The 19751-nt window shown below is 52.6% G+C and overlaps 1 protein-coding gene across 1 annotated transcript in view; it reads right to left on the minus strand.

Moving 5' to 3' along the window:
• ARAP1 (ArfGAP with RhoGAP domain, ankyrin repeat and PH domain 1) overlaps positions 1-15949 on the minus strand; it is a gene marked incomplete at both ends in the record, with an annotated part of 36659 nt that extends 20710 nt beyond the window's left edge. Inside the window, 9 exons of the mRNA XM_084248933.1 lie at positions 404-510; positions 892-1094; positions 1470-1590; positions 1899-1968; positions 2319-2474; positions 2605-2735; positions 3350-3417; positions 3940-4073; positions 15441-15949. Of these exons, the coding sequence (XP_084105059.1) occupies positions 404-510; positions 892-1094; positions 1470-1590; positions 1899-1968; positions 2319-2474; positions 2605-2735; positions 3350-3417; positions 3940-4073; positions 15441-15949 (1499 nt within the window). The remainder of the gene's footprint in view (positions 1-403; positions 511-891; positions 1095-1469; positions 1591-1898; positions 1969-2318; positions 2475-2604; positions 2736-3349; positions 3418-3939; positions 4074-15440) is intronic.
• Between the last annotated feature and the right edge of the window lie 3802 nt (positions 15950-19751).

Raw genomic sequence — 19751 nt, forward strand, 5'->3', positions numbered from 1 at the left:
GGGGAAAACACTCAAGGGTACAGCCTGGAGGAAACAGTTATGGCACATACAGTCAGATGAGCAGGGCATCCTGGGTCCGTGGGGAAGGTGGGCATGGATAAAGACAAGGAGACCACGAACTGAGAGATGTATGGGGGGTAGAGGAGTCCTGAGGGGGTTCTGCCATTCACCCCTTTACCCCTGCCCCAGGGACTAGAAAACAACTACTGGAAAGAAATAACTCCTGAGCTGAGGCTTGACAGAAAAGCTTAGCGAGAGAAGATAAAGGACCAGCAGGGGTGGGCAGGCCTGAGATGGGATAGGAAGAGAGAATCCATCCTAGGAAGGGGAGCATTCCACACCTGCAAGGAAAAAATACTGGGAGGGAGAGAGGATGCAGGTGAGTAAGGGGAGGAAGGCTCACCTGAAGATGCGGTAAGGGGTGGTGAGGTCAAAGCTGCGCCGGTCTGCTTCTTTCACATTGCCCACACTCATGTCGATGAAGGTGATGCCAATGCCCAAGTGGTACTCCTGGTAGGTAGGTGGGAGAAATGAAGGCAAGACTTGGAAGGCGGGGGTCAAGGTCAGAGAGAAAGTGAAGAAAAGAGGGAGGTGGTACCTTAGGGACTAAAAAATGCGTAGGGAGATGATGGAAGGCTTGGGAATCTGGGCATGGGCCAATGGGCATGGGCTGAGGGGCCATTAGCAACAGATAGGATTACAGGAGCCAGGCTGGTGATGGGAAGGTAACACTCAGGGCCCAAGCAGGGGACAGGGCCAGAACTAGGGGCAGGAAGGGGAACAGGTAAAAAGCAGACTCAGTAAGGATAAGCGGGGGAGGAAAAGGGCAGGGCTCAGGGTCAGGGCATGGGGAAGGGTAGGAGTTCCATGGCCTGGTCTACCCCTTCACACCTCCAGATTCTTGTACAGCTGCACTTTATCCCCGGCCACGACCACATATAGTTTGTTCTTGAAGCCACGTAGCTCTAGGCTGCCAGCATGGTCAGGGGGCTCTGGGGCTCGAATACCCGATAAAGAAACACTCGACAGCCGGGCTCGGGCACGCTGCTCAGCCACTGCCTGCTGCAGGGCCTGCATCCACTCCTTCCGCTCTGCTGTGGGCAAAGAGGGTGGTGTAAACCCAGGCTCAGCCTGGCAGGGAGCCCCCTGAGAATTAGCTCCCCAACCAGGCTCCTTGGGCAACACCTGTGCCAAAGAGTCCAGCCAACCTCTATTATCTCTGAGTGCTCCGGCTGGGACAAGCTCAGGCCCCCGTCCCCAGCTATGTCACTGATGCTGGGCAAGCCAAATCACCTATCTGAGCCTACAAAGGGAATGTGTGGTTCTGAGGCCTCAATGGGTATCACAAGCACAGAGCTGGTCAGAAGGTGTCCCACTGCCAGGTCTGATGTGGGGGTGCAGATGTACCCTGGTTCTCTTCCCACTTATCTGGCCAATCTGCCAGTCTTCTGCCCCCCACCAGTCCCCACCATCACTCTCTGCCCGGAAGGCAAAGGTCCGGTTGTTTGTGATCACTTCAAACTTCTGGTCCCCGATGGCAGTCACCCGGGAGATGCAGGCCACAGAGACAAAACGCTTAGAGTAGGCATCCTGGGGAAGAGAGAGGAGCTGTACTTGGAGGGTGGGGGGATTGGGTCTCCAGAGACCCAGCCCTACCCTGACTCCCTCAGCCTCAGTTGAAACGAAGGCTGCACCTCATCCCCCACAGGCAGTCAGGGACTGACCACAGCCCACAGCCCACAGCCCACACTGCTCAATGGACCAGCGGGAACCACTGCTCAATGGTTCAAGGAGTCAGACTGCAGCTCAGACAAGGATTCATGCAGGGAGGGGCTCCTCCAGGGTACAGAGGGCCAAGGAGGAGCAGGGGTCCTGTCAGACACTGATGTGGGCCTCACCTTGTTGTTATCAAAGTACCGCAGGTAATCGGCATCCAGCCTCACCCACCGCTTCTGGTAGATATAAGATCTGGAGAGGGAGAGGCAGATGGACAACAAAGCAAAGCAGTGGAGTTCAGGGGAGAGTCGCTAGGATCATCCCCGCCCCCTCTAGCGGCCACAAAGTTAGATCCAAAGAAAGAAGGATCCCAAACTGAGAAATGGACCGCAGCAGGAGTGACTGCGTCAGACTCAGCGGCACTTCTCACTCTTAAGGGTGATAAAACAGTCTGCTGGGGATGCTTAGGGACTGCAGTTTGCCTGGAGGGAGACCAGCTCCAACAGCCTCAACCCTTCTGGTTTTTAGATCCATGAAACCCGTAACTAGAGCACTGCCCGCATCATGTAGAGCACAAGCAGCACCCAAGAGGCTTCACTCACCCCTGCGGAGGGTTCTTGTCCAGCCAGCCAGCCTTGATGACGGGTGTGATGGGGGCAGAGCCCCCCGGAAGCCCATCCATGGGGTATGGCGGGAGCTCGGGGATCAGGAAGCTGCTGGGCAAGGGTGAATTCAGACTGCGGGTGTGCCATCCACCACTGGGGGAGAGGAGAGGGAATGAGGGGGGCTGGTGGGGGCCCCCGTGGAGGAAGGCTGAGATGGATGGTCGAGACAAAGCGGGGCTTGGGCACGGGGTGGCTGGGTGGAAGAAGAAGAGTGTGTACTCACTTGGGAACACCCTCGTAGGCGTGGTCACCCTCATCCTCGTCCCCTTGGTCGTCCCCAGACAGGTCCTCCCCCTCACTCAGCAGACTGGCCACACGCACGGCCCTCGGGACTGCTCTTGCTGGGGGCTGCTCCTGCCTCCCCAGATCAGCTCAGCGTCATACTTCCCTTCCAGTCCCAGAGGTTGCCACACACCCCAGAGGCTGCCACACAACCCCATCCACTCCATCCCAGAGCCACACGACTCAGCACTTTTATTTCTGTTTCCTCACATGCCCCTCCCCCGCTGGAAGGTTGCACAGGGACCCAGGGAGTCAGGGTCACATGGACACAGAGAATCAGCCAACATGGCCTAGATGAGAGACAAAGAGAAAGGTAGAGGAAGAGAGAAATGAGACTCAGATATTCTGACATAAGACAAAATACGCAGAGAGGGGTGACATGGGAATACAGAAAGTGAAACAGAGATAGACAGACGCACACTGCAGGACAGATGTGCTCAAAACACACAAGGAGAAAAGAGGACACACACGCCCATCCAGATGCAGCCACAGCCCAAAGTCAGAGCGGCAGACTAGAGTCCCCAGGGCCCCATCCCTTGTCTGGAGCTGTGTGGACCCCACCCCTGTGAGGCGAAGGGGACTCCTGGAAGCTGGTTACCCATTCTCCACCTGGGGATCCCCAGGGTCTGAAAGGCAGCCTGCCCTCTACACAGACAGACACAAACCCTAAACACCGCTTGCCACACCTTCTTGGTCATCACGCAAGTTGGGGCCCCCAGCCCCTCCTCTGGGACCTCATCGTAGTCAGAGTCATCTGGGGAGAAAAAGGGGTGGAAGAGACTCAGAAGCAAGAATCTTGGCCTCCCCTCCTGGGGCACCTCAGCCTGGTTTCACAAAGCCACCCTCCACCCAAGGACCCCGCCCCCACCACAGCCTGGCTTGCATTAAAAGACACACGGGACAGGAAGTGCTATTTATACTCTGGGGAGCCTCATAGGACAGCACTAAGGAGGCGGACAAAGGAAAGGGCAGGCAAACTTGGGTGTCATGGGCAGGGCCTGTCTACAAAAGGCAAAAAAGCAACAAGAATTGAGAATCGAGAAAAGAGAACAATCCCAGGACAAGCAAACCACCCTCACCAATGGAAAATACTCCCAGACTCAAAAAGTTTGCCACGTGCCCACATCTAAGCAGTCAGTAAGTAGGTGATATTAGGTGATATTGGTGGGTGCTGACTCCCCATTTGAGAATGAAAAGAAAGATGTTCACCTGTCCAGGGCCCACAAGAAAGGTGGTGCCACCCACCAAGAGGCCTCCTGCCTAGTGTTCCACTCACCAAACTCCGGAACCAGTCGAGGAGGCTTTGGGGGGATCTTCGGGGGGCTGGGAGGTGGAGACAGGGACTTCTCAGGCTCTGGCTGGGAAGGGGATGACAGTGATAGAGTCTGTACCTCCTCCTCAGAGGGAAGGCTGGGAACAGAAAAAAGTCAGGCACCAAGGGGTTAGCTCAGTGCAGCTGAGTCTACTGTCTAAGAGACAGAGCTAGGGTGCAAACCCACTGATTTCCCAGCTCACCTGCGTTGTAGCAAAACTCATTTCCCACAAATTCAAACAGGAGGCCTCCTTCACCCACTGCCCTACCCAATCCCTCCAAAGCTAAAGAAAGCAGGCTCCTTCTTTGGCATGTGTGAGCTGGCCCCACATGGCTGTGACAGGGTCACCTGTGCCCAAAGCACTAGTTTTTTGGTTTTTAATTTTTTTTTAATATTTATTTATTTACTTATTTAGCAGAAGAACTGGCGTGTAGGCCAGAGGTATGGGTGGGTGGGTGAGAGGATTCACCAGAGACAGAGTGGGGAGCATAGCAGGTGGATCAACTGAAATACACTGCTGAGGGGAGCAGGGAAGGTCTGCTGCACCATATGGGTTAGCTCCCTGGCTGGGGATCGAACTCAGGATGCAGGGGTGATAGCACTGAGACTTAACCCCTAGACCACCAGGGGGCCCCCAAAGCACTAGTTTTTAATCACATGTGCCCACTGGATCCATTCTCAAAGAAGGACAAGAGCCAGAATTGGGAGGAGGGTGCCCCAGCCTGGGGAGTCAGGGAATGCAGGAAGTGATGCTTGACCTGAACTTTTTTTTTTTTTTAAGATTTATTTATTTATTTATTTATACATGCACTGGGTACAGTCAGAAGCACGGGAGGGTGAGAAAATTCACCAAAGCCAGAGCGGGGAGCAGAACAGGCAGAAGGACAGAAGTACACTGCTTGGGGGAGCAGCGGGCGGCAGGAGAGGTCTGCGCGCCATGTGGACCCTTGACAGTGCCCGGGGATCGAACCGGCGCTGCAGAGGCTGCGGGCAGCTTCGCAACCCAGCGCTCAACTGCCGCGCCACCAGGGGAGGCCTTGACCTAAACTTTTTAGGATAAGAAGGTGTCCACTGGCAAATGGATGGGGCAGGACAGAAAAGGGCATTGAGGCCAAAGGCACAAACCAGAGCCTTAGAAACCAAGTCCTGAGGTCCTGAGACCACCAGGCTTGGGTCACAGCCATGGATATTCACCATCCCCTGGGGGCCTTCAGACCCTTCAGACTCATCCCCCTACACTCCTCACTTACAATCCTAGCTCATCCCTGCCCTCAAACCCCGGCAATCTTCCCTGACTCTCCATGGACAGGTTTGGGGGCCCGCTGGGTTCCTGAGCCCATGGAGCTCCTGTCTGTCAGCACAGATCACACTGCTACCCTTGACTCAGTGTCTCCTGAAGGGCTTCAGCACTGGGGGTATGGATTTGAAACGTGCCTCTGTCTTAGTTCCTGTGTGTCTAGGGGCAACCACTTAGCCTCTCAGATCCTCGAGTTTCCTCTTCTCTCGAGTGGGGCTACATGACCAACCTCACAGGGTGTTTGGAGGATTAACCAAGACAAGACATTGGGTGCCAGCACACAGGACACTCACAGACCCCCAGCCTGAGCCAGACACCCGGCCCCTCCAGCTGTCTTCACTGGGAGGCACATCTGAAGGGGTGAGCAACTCCTCCCACTGTTATTTCCAGCCTGGTCTCTTGCACCAGTGTTTCTTGCAATGACAGATATACTCTCCTGTGGCTGACTTTTGTGGGGGGCTATCACAAAAGGAAGGGGGAACTGGGGTATGATCATGATGCCAGGCTTTCCTCTGCTCCTGCTGTTGCCTCCTCCAGGGATCCCCTCACCCCTGGTCTCTCACTGGGGAATATCTACTCATCCCTTAACTTCAAACTCAGATGGCCTGGTTTTTGTTTGTTTTTTTTTTTAAGATTTTATATATTTTTACATTGAAGAACTGGGGTACAGGCCAGAGTTGTGGGGGTGAGAAGATTCACCAGAGATAGAATGGGGAACAGAACAGGCAGACTGACTGAAACACACTGCTGAGGGGAGCAGTGGGTGAGACAGGAGAGGTCTGCTGCGCCATGTGGGTATCCCTGGCTGGGGATAGAACTTGTGCTGCAGTGGCTGCAGATTGCCTCATAGTGCTGAGACTTTAACCCCTTGCGCCACCAGGGAGGCCCTCAGATGGCCTGTTTCTGAATGTCTTTCCTGACCTTCCTTCATGCTTCTCAGTCCCTGCCCAGGATTCCATGTTATGAGCTTAAACAAATTACCCAAAATAACATTTTCTTAAAGCAAATTCTTTGTTCCAGGTGCTGTGCTAGCATCTAAGCCAGGACCTGGTCCCTGATTCCAAAGTTTCTGTGCTTCTTAAGGCACTCAGCTACTTCCATATCGCCCTGTACTCTGATGGCCTCATCTCCTGTGGGAGTAAAGAAAAAGTAAAGCCTTCTGTCTGTCTGCATGAGTCTGGCCTTCAGCTAGCTTCCTTGCTCTGCTCCCCTAGAACCTGCTGAAGGTGGTACATCGGCCACATTCCTAGACAGCACTGCCTGTGTGGCCTGAGTGAGGAACTGCAGCCAGACTGGGAGAAACTGTACGTGGTCTTGCAACCTGGGGCTCTTGACTGGGAGAAGCTGAGCTTTGGGCTTCCCACAATGTGGTGACTTATAACTGGGTACACACCATGCAGGACCCAAAACCACACCTGTGAATTTGTTAGAAGATATACCGAACCCTTGGAGCAAGGTTTCCAAGCCAGGGTGGTCCCCACACCTGCCCGCTGTCTCAGCCCTTCGCCCTGTGCTGTCCCCTGGAGGGGCACAGAGAATGAATATAGCACTGACCCCACAGCAGAGGAGGACCTGTCAGTGGCCAGCTGCTCCCTTCCTCCATGCTTCTCAGGGAATCTGATGCTAACTGGGCCTGCGGTGGTCTTGAGAGTCTGAATGTTTCACTGAACCGAAGAAGATGACATCAGTGGGTACTGCAAGGCCATCGCCCCCACTGACCCTGAGTCCCTCAGGGCAGGGGCAGCATCTGACTTGACACTATCACCACGGCCCCACACAGGGCCTGGCTGAGTGAGCAACAAGGGCATGTTGGATGGCTGGGTGGGCAGATGGACAGATGGACAGATGGACAGAATGGGTGGGTAGGTGAGTAGGCAGGCAGATAGGTTGGCATTGGGGTTGGGAGGGAAGCCAGTGAAAGGTAAATGATGACCAAGAGACCGATCAGCACCCACAGCCCATGGGCACAATGTGGGGTTCTGGCCCCAGCTGGACATGTGCAGGTGCTTGGAGATATGCAAAGCTATTTCTCACAGCTTCCCGGACTCTAAGAGGAAGGAGTCCCTGGGGGCCCGGCCCCTGAGCAGCTCAGAGCACAGCTCCAAGGTGTCCGGCCAGGGCAGTCAGACCGGAAGTAGGGACAGGCTCGACCCCTGCAACACCAAATCAGGCTGAGTGGGCCCGGCTCCCCAACCTCCCCCAGGTCAGAGGGCAGTGCTGAGGGGCAGGTAGTGGCAACAAAGCAAAACTGCCCTCCTCTTCCTCGGGGACCAGCTCATAACTCCACCTCCGGCCTCTGTTGCTCCCCATCACTGCCCCGAGAGTCTAGAGTGACTGAAGCCTCCCCTGCATGTGGTTTCCCTGAGGCAAGGACCCCTGCCCTTTTTATTACTCTGTGCCTAGCACTCAGCAGGGATTAATAAATAAATGAAGACCTGGATGACTTAATTCTTATTAGATGTGTGCACATGTGGGTGTGCAGTCCAGGCATCTTCTAAGTGCTTCACATGGATGCATTCATTGACTCACCAAAAGGACCCTATCAGGTCTGGCTTACTGTTATCCCCCCTTACAGATGAGGACACAGAGACACTGAGGAATGTGTCCTTGGTTTGGCACCTGGGATTTGAACCCAGGCAGTCCAGCACCACAGCCTGTGTACTCAACCACCAGCAGGAATGAGGCCACAGCCAGGATCTGAGGGCTTCGCTGAGCTCACCCTGGCCACCTGGGTTCAGGACGGGTCAGCTCTGGAGCTGACGCCCCATCCAAACAGGAATGCCATCACAGTTCCGATGGTCCCAGTGACCATGCAGGACTGAGAGGGTAACAGCAGAGCCTTCGCAGGAAAGGGATTATGTGCCAAGAAGGTGGGAGCTCCTCATGGACTTCCAGACCTTATTCTAGCAACCTCCTCCAGGAAGCCTCCTGGCTAACCCCCACCTGCCTACCCCATGGCAGCGAGGCCTGCTGAGTCAGGGCCAGGCCCCAGAAAGAAGAAGTTGTGTTGGGAAGACACAATGTGGAAAACCCCAGGGAAGGGGCAGTGCTGACAGAGGGCTCCACCCAGGTCGTAGTCCCAGCCACTCAGCGCCTGCATCGCAAGAGCAGCCTAGTTCCCATCTGAGGCTGAGACCCAGCAAGGAGGTTCCTCGTTGATCTCTTACCCAGCAGACCAGAAGATCTGCCCCAATGCTGGGCATGTGCTCAGTGGCCCCACCTCCAGGCCTTTGCTCACCCTGTTTCTTCCCCCATGCTAAATCTCCCTACCCTCTCAGCCCACTGGGCTTGTCCTGTGGTGGCCTCGGAGAGGTTGAACCCACTGGTTTCCCCACTACACCCACAGCAAGACTAGGCACAGCAACTCCTGGGCAGGGGCAGATCCACCTGGTTTGTTTTATTGGATTAGGGCAAATACACACAGCACACCCTCTATCTGGGGGCTGGGAGACAGTGAGCCTTCAGAGTCAGAATGCTGATGAATGAAGATGGACTTTCAATATGCATGTTATGGCAACAGGTGTAAACAGAGCCTGTGTAAGCGAAATGAGGAGTGTGGCGCCTCTAGTAAAGAAAGAGACAGCTCTGCAGCCAGGCACACCTGGGCTTGAACTGCAGCTCGGCCATTCATGGGGTTTGTGACCTCACAAATTAAGTCACTTCACCCCTCAGCCTGTTTTCTCTCTGAGCTGCCTCTCGGCTGACTGATAATGCAGTAAGGAGAGCCAACCCACTGGCACAGCACAACTGTCCCCGATACCCCACCTCTCTGTGGCTGTGCTGCAAGAGGCTCAGGTGCAAGGCGGTCCAGGAACCTGCCGCACAGCCCCCTCCAGGGCAGTCCCTGGCTCTCCCTTCAGTTCTGTCTATACCAATCTCTGGCCAAAGAAATAGGACTCACCAAAGGGCAGGTGGGCTGCAGAGTGCTGCATCCTAATATCTGGAGCTGGCCTTGAACTAACACAATCCGCCCTCCCACCCAATAGTCCAGCCATCCTTGACTGAGCTACATTCCATAATTGCATACTTCCAGGTCTTTGCACATACTATTCCTTCCACCTGGAACAACACCCTTCCTATCTGGCGCGCTCCTACTCTTCCTTCAAAAAATCCAAATCACATATCCTCCCCCTTTCACTGTAGGCTTCTGCCTATGTTTCAGGTTGGGTTGGGTTGGGGCCTCCTTGGGCCTCCCCGAGCCTCCATACTTCAGTCACTCAGAATGGTTGTGCCTGTCAATGTAACTTCACTGAATTGACCTCAGCGGACCTGGGAAACAGGTCTACACTCCATTCTGGGGTCAGACCCAATGATCAGGGGACATCTATCTCCTCCCCTGATGTCCCTTTTTCACAAGGGAAAACTTTTCCGGTTGCCCACTTCCTCTTTCAATGCCCTGGTCAGGCATGGTCGAGGCTCAGATCTTTGTATCTTGCTTCCTCTATGGCTGTCAGTGCCCTTCCTTCTTCATCATGAGACCCAAAGGTCAACAACTCCAGCACTCTGCTGGTTCTGTTCTGTTTACTTCTTCCCAGGCCACAGCACAGAAAGCCCTTCTTGGGGTGTCTCTTGCTTAGATGTGATGTCTACAGTCTGTCTGTCAGTTTTTGCATGTGCAGTAAGCCCTCAGGCCAATCCCTCTCCATGCCACCTATATCACCCAGCACCTAGGGGTTTCATCAAGTGTGTGTTGAATGACTGAATGACTACCATTCCACTCACATCGCAGCCACTGGAGAAGATCAGCAGTCCCTGATTAACCTGGCACCCACTCATACAGCAAGTCTTTATTCAGCTCTCAGCATTTCTCCCTGGAACAAAACAAGTCTACCACTTGCTAAACTATATGGCAGGCATTCTTCTGGAGGCCTTTTTCATTTAATACCCACAGAGACTGGGATCATGAATCATGTTGTGCTCAGGACACACCTCCTTCCCCAGGAAGTCCATCCAAATGCTCCCTCCACTAGCCCATGCAGGTTCTTGGGCCTTCATGGCACTTCTACCACCAGATTGACACAGAGATCCCTGCGTGCCAGTCCTTCTGTCATGGGTAGGAGAAGGCAGAGACCCAGGTCTCCCCTGGCAGCTCTCCGCTTCCTGGGTCTGGCTCTGTACTGGCTCGTGAGGGCAGCAAGGTAAAGAAGTTCAGCCCTATGGGATTTCATTAAGGATCCATAGCAACTGGGCAGTCTAGCCCCACAACAACACAGGTACCCACCATTACCACCACCCTGGGGAGGTGGGGTAGGAACCAAAGGAACTATGTGCCAGCCCTTTGGGACTTGGGGAAGGGTGGGAAGGAGGCAGGCGTAGAGGTCCGGTAGGAGGTGCCCAGAGCCATAGCACCTTTGAACTTGCCACTGAGAAAAGTCAAATTTAAGCCAACCAAAGGACCCCTCAAAGGGGTGCAGGGAGATGGGAGCAGATGCCAGAACTGAGAAGATCGGCCCCAGGCCTCTGAAGGGCAGAGACCCCACAAAGGAGCAGTCTGTGTGGCCACGCTGCCAAAGACCGCAAAACAGGTAGGTTATCATGGTTCCCAGTGGGCCCAGGAGAGAGACTGGTAGGGAGGGGGAGACTTGGCAAGTCCAGAAGGAAGAAAAAAAGAAGGGACAAAAGAGGAAAGGGCAGGGGAAAAAAGAGAGAAAATAGAGAAAGTGAAAGAGAGGAAATTCTGAGAGCAAAAAGAGGAGGGGGAGCACTACAGAAAACCCAGCCCAGAAATAACAGACAAATTGGGGTTCTTACCCTCCCAGGCCCTCAAGTGAAACCTCCCTCCTCCACCAACAACCCAGCCCCAGGCCCTTGGCTCACCCTCAGAGGCCCGCAGGTCCCAGGCCCGAGGAGTTCACAGCTCCGGCCAGGTGGGCGGCGTGTGCTCAGGTGTCCTGGGTGCCTGCCCGCTCAGCCTGTGTCCCACTGGGACTGGTCCCCCAGACAGCCTAGGCCCTGCTCCGGAGGTGTGTCTGAGGCCCTGTGTGAGTGTAGGTACCACTCTGTGGGTCTGGGGTTTGTGTTTCTGAGTATCTGTGATCACTCATCTGCGTGTGTGTGTCTATGTGTAACTGTGGATTTGTCAGAGTGTGTGTGTGTGTGTGTGTGTGTGTGTGATTGTGAGAGTGTGAGTGTCTGTGCCTGCATCCAGCTCTGGTCTCCCTAGGCTTCCTGCTCTCTGCCTCCCCCACCCCCTGCAGCCCCAGCCAACACACTTCCTGAAAACACTGAGAAAGAAAAGTCACCCAGAATCCCCCGGGGCAGACGCTTCCTCCCCGCCCCCAAGCTGCCCCCACCCCCCACACCAAGCAGGAATGGAATAATCGCCACTCCAGGACCTTCTGGAGGAGCCTTACGAGTGGACGTCCAGAAATCCCTGGCCCTGGAGAGCCTCTCCTCACTGGCACAAGGAAACCCAAGAGAGGCTGAGAAAGAGGATCTTTGAAGGGAGTAAGTTCTGCCCCAGCAACAAGTGATCAGCCTTCAGGGAGGTCATGGATTGGCTGGGCTGCAGGGGAGCCAAGGACATAGGAGGGAGGCCACAGTGTGATTCCAGCTGATAACTGCCCCATCTGGGCAAATACCCCCTCTTCCTAAAGTATCTCCAGATATTAGCGGAAATTGAGGCCTAGAGCAGTCTCGGAGGGGCTCTGTGGAGTGACGCTGAACCCTACTTCAGAAATGCCCCCCCTGCTACTCTCAGGAAAGCTGGCCCAGAGGGTTCACATCTATGATACTTGGAGGACAGTGGACTGAGCCCAAGGCCGGGAGGCAGGGTCTGCATACTGTCCTTTCCTTTGGCGGGCTGTGTGACTCTGAGCAAGTTCCTCAGCAACTCTGGACTCCTCAGCAAGTTCCCCACTGCAAGTACAAACTTAAATAGTGGTGGGGTACAGACTCTCTGGGGTTGCAGTGGGGTAGTCCAAGGCCAGGCTGAATGGAGAGCCTGGTTCTGAGAGTCCTGACCCAGCTAGGGGAGGGCGGAGGAAACCTTATCCCTACTTGTTTTTTGTTTGGCTCCTCTGAAGTCTCTTCCTTACTAAGATGTCTGGGGTGACACAAGTGGGATAATGGGGAGGGATCTGAGGTGGTGAGCTCCACGTCCAGCTCCACGTCCACAGTGCCCAGCGTGGGCAGTACATTAGTGCATGCAGGCTTCCATAGCTCATTCAGCAAATACACGGAGCGCCTATCAGGCATCATGCCAGATGTTAAGGATTCAGCAGTAAACAACATCAACAAAGATCCCGGCCCTAATGGAGCGGACGTTCTAGTGGACTCACAGGCGCACACGCAGGTTCACACTTAATAGCACACGAGTGATACACCTGCCAATTCACTCACAAATGGACACATGCTGCTGGAGCCCCCACCACAGAGACCAGGTCATGTGGGCACAGGTATGTGCACACACAGGCCCCAGCAATCTCACAGAGACCACAGCAAATCACCACTGAAACTGCACAGATCTCCACATGCATGTATATTTTAGCATCACACATGGCCTCCGCTAGACCCTGAGTAGATGTGAAAATACAGACATGCTACTACCTTGACAGCTTGTACAAATACTCACACAGAGTTGCACGCACACAAAGTGGCCTGGCATGCCCTCACGTGGAGTCACTGTGTCAACAGCACATACACTCACACCAAGCAGAAACTCCCGAATTCAGCTGGGGAGTCTGGGGGAGGGCTGAAGTGAGGCAGAAATACTCCCTCAGTCACCACAGGATCTGATGTCAGAGGCCCTAAGAGTGAGAAAGTGAGATCCAGGTCATCAGAGGGTGCAAGTGAGGAGGCCATATGAGAGTGGTGACTCCTGCTGGGGGCAGAAGCAGGCCAGATTGAGCAGCCTTCCACTGCACACCAACGTGCCCTGGGTCACAGGAAAAGACTGGGAGGAGATGGGATAGCAGCCCTGGCCCCTGACGTGCCTAGCCTTCACTTCTTACACATACATGAGGCTCCACGTGCTCTGAATTTTTCTGCCACTGTGTGCCCCCTGGGAGCCCAGCGCGCCAGACTGTAGATGCCTGCAATTCTAAATGTCAAGGACCCCTGGACACACTGGACACAGGAAGGCAAGCTTGGCAACTCACCCCCCACCACACTCTGCCCCATGGAATAGGCCCAGTGTTCAAGGAATAAGTGTCTACAGATTCCCTCAGATGGAATGACTTGGGGGTCTCTAGTCACAAGGGGCCAGAGTCCTGACATGGGAGCCTGCACTCTCCCGAGGTTGGCTAAGTGGCTAAATCTCAGGAGGCCCTAGAGTGGGGGCTGGTATCCTGGGCAAGGGCCACATTCACTCTGCCCAGCAAGTCTGGTGAATTCAGATGTCAGTACCTGGAGGGTTGTGGGGGGCCAATAAAGGCACCTGATAGGAAAACAGACCCCGAAGAGAGCTCCTAACTGGAGTCACACAGCTAGCTGGACCTACCTCTGCCTCTTAAACAGGAATCTAGGCCTTCACTCCCCTAGCTGGTGTTCTATCCCCTCAGAGTTCCTGACAGGGTCTGTCATTGTTCACTCACTCTCACCCCCTAGTGACAGGGACACACACCACACCTCCACCCTGAAGATGGGCGGCAGAGGAAACAAATCATTCCTGCATGCAGTGCAGAATGACCACTAGAGGGAGCAATGGTACCAGGAAATTCCTGTCCGGTTATAAGCCAGGCTCCGGGGGTGGGGGCCTAATGCTATCCCAGTATATGAGTGCAGAAAAGGCACAACCTCCCACTCCCCCCCTTTTTTTTGGTGGGATCCTCGCCGGTGGCCATGGATCGAACTGGCACTACAGAGGCTGCGGGCAGCCTTGCAACCCAGTGCTCAATCACTGCACCACCAGGGGAGCCTCCCCCCCCCCCATTTTTCTTTTGCTTCCACCAATCAAACCTCAAAACACCACAGCCCTGGTTCACCTTCAAGACCCCCTTGCTTAATGCTCCCCTCTGGAGAGGGAAAACCTCCCAGGCCAGCCCAACAGGGGCTCCCTGGCAAGGATCCAGCCCAGTTCTCTTCCTTCTCTGCTTGAAAATGGTACACAAATCCCCAGAAGGCTTGCTGCAGGAATCAAAGGATATCAGATAAACAAAACAGCACAGCATCCAGAGACAGGAACCAGGGACCTATCTCTGCACATGCCTTCCTCCTCTGCAAAGCCTTCCCAGATTAGGCTGACTAGGTGCAAATACTGCAATAACTCTCCACCACACCCTGAACATACATCCAGCCCCAGCTGTAGCTGCTCCCTCATAGCCGGGCATCCCAGCCAATGGCAGGCAGGAGAGCATATGAAGAAAGTTGAAATGAACGTCCACAGAAGTAGAAGAAAATAAGGACAGTCAGGATCCAAAAGGGCAGAAAACAGTTCTGAGGAGGGAAGACGGGCAGGATGAAGGCTGAAAACCTCAGGATTTGGTGACAGTTGGCAGGAGCAGCATGCAGTGGGGAAATGGGAGCACAAACACCAGGCCCTTGGCAGTTCCTGCTCCCCCTCAGCGAGCCCATCACCCTAGGCTCTCCCTTTCCTCCTTGTGCTACCTCCTGAGTCCAGAATGTACTCCAGTTTCCCAGTATCTCACACTTTCCAGGCCCCACATTGAGCTCCAGACTTCCTCCCAAATTCACCTCTGTCCATGTCCCCAGATCAATGTGAGCACAAGACGGAAACCTGGACACCACTGTGGCCCACTTGGTCTACTCACACGCCGGCCATCCCAAGTCCTGTCCATTCTAGGCCCAACAACTTACTCCAATCTGCCTGTGTCTCTCCAGCCTTGCCAGCACAGCCTGAGTGGGGTCTCACCTGGCCTGGTGACCTCTCTGGTCTCCCAGCCTCCTTCCCCCATTAATCTCATCAGCAGCCAGTCATCCTTTTAGCACTCAGATTTCACCCCATCATTCTGCTTAAATCCTTGCTGGCTCCTCACCAGGCCTTCACAACACATTCCACAGCACCATGTGCGAGGCTCATCACCTACCCAAAGGTTCAGATACTCTGTCTGCTCAGAGTGGCCTGGACAGCGCTTCTCACAGCTACGCACACACTGGTCCCTCCGTGTCAGGTGCCCTTTTTTTACCCAGTGCCAAAAGTCACAGGCTCCCCCCACCCTCTGGGATCAGCCACCTATGATCCTGTCACTCCATATGACATCCACTCACCTCACCAGCAGGCGGGGGAGTCCAGCACGAGGGGGCACAGGCGGCACACTTGGTTCTGTCACGTGCCGCTTGGCAGGCAGCGGGGGCAGCATGGGGTCTGGGGCAGCTGTGGATGGGGTAGAAAAGCAGGCAGGGGGAACACAGCTCCTCCGGGGTGGGATTGGGGGTGCTGCAGGTAGCCCTTGATCCTCTCCAGTCATGGGCAGTGGCTCAGGTGCAGTGGCAGATGCAGGCACTGAACGGAAGACATGGCGCTTCATGGGCACCGGCCGTGGGGTGGGTCGAGGAGCAGGGGTTGGGGCTGCGTGGGCGCGGAGCAGGCCAGCTAGGATGCGGCGGCGGTGACCAGGGAGTTGCATGCCCATCTCCACCAAGCGGGCATCACTGAGGCCTTGACACTCAGTGGCCCACACCAGTCCATGCTGCTCGAAGAGCTCAGTGTACTGCTCCAGGTGCAGTGCCCGGAGCCACTCGGCCACAGATAGTGCTGTGTCCCTGGCCTCTGCCATGTTTCCTGCCAGCAGAGGCCAGCCAGTGCAGACCTGGAATAGACACAAAGGCATCGGTCAGAGGCAGGGTCACCCACATGTGGTTCCCCAATTAGCATCCTTCTGTGGCTCTCTCATGTCATGGGGTCAAGTCCTGTACTTGAGTTTTCTCTCTTGAGTTTTCTCCTTGTGCCTGCAAGGCCAGGCACAGTCAGGTTTCCAAACACCCAGGCTTTTGCTTCAGCCTGAAACCTGCCTCCTCACCCCCGCCCCGCCCCATCACCTTCTAGCATTCAGGACCCTCGCCCTAGCCACAGCCTCAACCACTGATGTGAGGCTGGTCAATGGCTTGATTGGTGCTTTCTGACACCCACTCCCCCACTGCCCTCCGCTAGACACAGGTGAGGGTCCAATTCCCATTGCAGTCCTAGTTTCCAGCTGAGGGTCAGACCCTGGGCTTTATGGAATATGAGTGGAATTGAGGAATAGCACTTCTACCTCCCCTGCAGGGAGGTGGGGGTTGAGCGTCACCCCACCTCCATGACCCATGAGGAAGTAGAATGCTCCAGGAGGTGAAGCAACCCAGTATCACGCAGCCTCTGGGGTCCTAGTCCCCTTTCACCACCAAGCAGGGGAAATGAGGTGTGCATAGAAAAGGCCATTCATTCATAATAGCCTCGCAGTGGGGTAAGAGTGAAGAAGCAAATGACACAGAGAGAAGGTGATTAACAAATCAAAAGAGAAAAGTCATCTGAACCTCTCCACAGATACTAAAGAGGCATGTGCTAAGCTCAACATCCAGCATATTTAACAAAAATCTCACTAAAATACAAGTAGGATGATACTTTCTTAAGCCAAAAACCAGCACCTTGCTTAATGGAAAAACAACAAAAAAACTTCCATTAAAGTCAGGAATGAGGGCCTCCCTGGTGGCACAGCGGTTGAGCGCTGGGTTGCGAAGCTGCCCGCGGCCTCTGTGGCGCCGGTTCGATCCCCGGCTGCTCCCCGGCCACCAGAGGAGGGTCCCACATGGCGCGCAGACCTCTCCTGCCGCCCGCTGCTCCCCTCAGCAGTGTACTTCGGTCCTTCTGCCTGCTCTGCTCCCCACTCTGGCTCTGGTGAATTCTCTCACCCTCCCGCGCTTCTGACTGTACCCAGTGCATGTATAAACAAAAACAAATAAATAAATAAATAATTAAGGGGAAATATTAAAAAAAAAAAAATAAAGTCAGGAATGAAACAAGGATATATATTTATTATTATTATTAATCACATTACTCTAAGAGTTTTATTTTATTTATTTATTTATTTTTTAAAGCTCCTCTTGCTGCATTTTTTTTTTTAAAGATTTATCTATTCATCTATACAAGCACTGGGTACAGTCAGAAGCGCAGGAGGGTGAGAGAATCCACCAGAGCCAGAGGAGCAGAGCAGGCAGAAGAACCGAAGTACACCGCAGAGGGGAGCAGCGGGCCGCAGGAGAGGTCTGTGCGCATGCGGGACCCTCCTCCGGTGGCCAGGGAGCAGCCTGGGACCGAACTGGCGCCATAGAGGCCCTGGGCAACCCCGCAACCCAGCGCTCAACCGCTGCACCACCAGGAAGGCCCCACTCTAAGAGTTTTAGATCAAAGAAATAAGTAGGAAGTATAAAAATGGGGAAGGAAGAGATAAACTATCTATTGATTACCAGTAACATGAGTTTTGAGTTGGAAAACCCAAGAAACTATTACAAAAAACCAAAGAATTTAGTAAGATAGTGCATTTAAAGTTAATGTCACAGAAATCAATATTTCTATGGTAGATGAGAGAAGGAAAGACCCCATGCAAACAGCATCATAAGATGTAAAAAAGAAAATGTGTAAGATCTATAGGAAGAAAAATATGCAGTGTTAGGAGCAAAAAGAAGTCCTGGATAGATGCAGATATAGTGTCCTGGATAGAAAACATCATAAAGAGATTGATTCTAAGTTAATTTATAAATATACACAATCCTATTACATAAACACAGAATTTCTTTTGAGGTAGACAAGTTAATTTGAAAGTTCGTGCAATAAATAAACAAGGAAGAAAGGCTGGAAAATTTCTGGAAGCAGAGCGTAAAGGAAAGGGAGAATCAAAAGTGAGAATCAGTCTCACAGCATGTTAAAACATATAAAGCCATGCTAATTAAAATACCACTTAAACAGGCAGATCAAACAAAACAGAAAGTTAAAAAAGAAAGATCAAAGTATATATAAGAATTTAGTATACAATAAAAGAAGATCTCAAACTGGTGGGGGGAAAATGGATTAAGTCATTGGACAACTGTGGAACAATCTAGAAACAAACCAGTTGGATCCCTGCCTCGTGCCTTATAACAGCTTAAATTACAGATAGAACAAAGATGTCATTATAAAAAATAAACAAGAAAGGATTAAAAAAACCACCTCAGAGAGGCGAAAGTCTTTAGAAATGATTCTCAGGAAGATAAAGAGTGAAACATTCAGCTACATAAAAGTCAAAGAGCCCTGCATGATTAAAAAAAAAAAAAACCAAAAAAAAAACCCACCACCAAAAGCCAAGCCAAGAGGAAAATGACCAACTGGGGGATATCTGCTATTCAATCTCAACACAGAGCTCATTTTCCTTAAAACTGAAAAGTGCCTAGAAATAATAGATCAATTACTTAACAGAAGAATGGGTAAAGAAAATGAACAGAGAAATTCACAGAAAGGAAAATATCAAACATTCTTAAACTATGAAATATGAAAAAGAACTTCACCTCCCCGCACTAAGAGAAATACAAATGTAAAACATACTGAAATATCACTTGCCCCCTAAAAGGCTGGCAGAGAGCAGAGCGTCTGGTGCATCAGTGACAGGGTGAGGGACCCAGCCTCTGGGAGGGCAAAGTACCCGAGCTGTGAAAGTCCCAGGCACTGCCCTTTGACGGGGCCACCTCTGGCTTCTTATCCTGCCAACTGCCGGGTCTCACCCAAAATAAACTACACAGAGGCTATTGGTATGACACAAAAGATTGGAAATAACCAAGATATCCATAAACTAGGGCCTGGTTTACTAAATTATGGTGTCATCATATGGTAGAAGAGTGAGCAGATGCAAATAAAGGAAGCTCCCTACATTTCCATACTTTGATAAAGGATGATTTCCAAGACATGTTGCTAAATGTCTGAAAAAAGATGCAGAACCGCATACATGACATTCTTTTATGTGTAGGGAAAAAAATAGAAGAGGAATGATCAGAATGTGTCTACTGGTAAATGCACAAAATATCTCTGCAAAGATACATGGGAGACATAGAGACACGAGCCTCTGAGGGAGAAAACTTAAGGCTGAGGGGACAGGTGGGAGGAGATGCAAAGCCAGATTTCCTGGGGCCTGGAGTTTACAAATTTGGATGCCCCCTTTAAGAAAAAAAAGGAAGGAATACCATACTTTCCAAAATACTGCTGGGTCCTGGCAGGAGCCTGGAGCTCAAGTTCAATCAGCTTCCTGGAAATCCACCTCCCAGGGGAAGCAGATTTTTTTCATTCTACATCTTTTTCAATCACCTAAATTTTGAACTGTGTGAATTTTTTAAAGGCTACCAAGGGACCCAAAGAAAGACACAGCCAGAAATACATTCAATGTTCTTGGATCAGCTGCTGTCAACATTATAAAGTATCAGTTCTTGCAAGGTGAAGCTATAACTAACACAATTCCAGATAAAATTACCTACTGGCAAATTCTAAAGTTCATCTAAAATGATATCGGTAATTTACTGTCAGGTGGAAAAGCAAGGTGCACAATAGAGTTTTATTATGTAAACATCTGGATTAAAGAA

The sequence above is a fragment of the Talpa europaea genome (assembly GCF_964194135.1).
Source record: "Talpa europaea genome assembly, chromosome: 1".
NCBI lineage: Eukaryota > Metazoa > Chordata > Mammalia > Eulipotyphla > Talpidae > Talpa > Talpa europaea.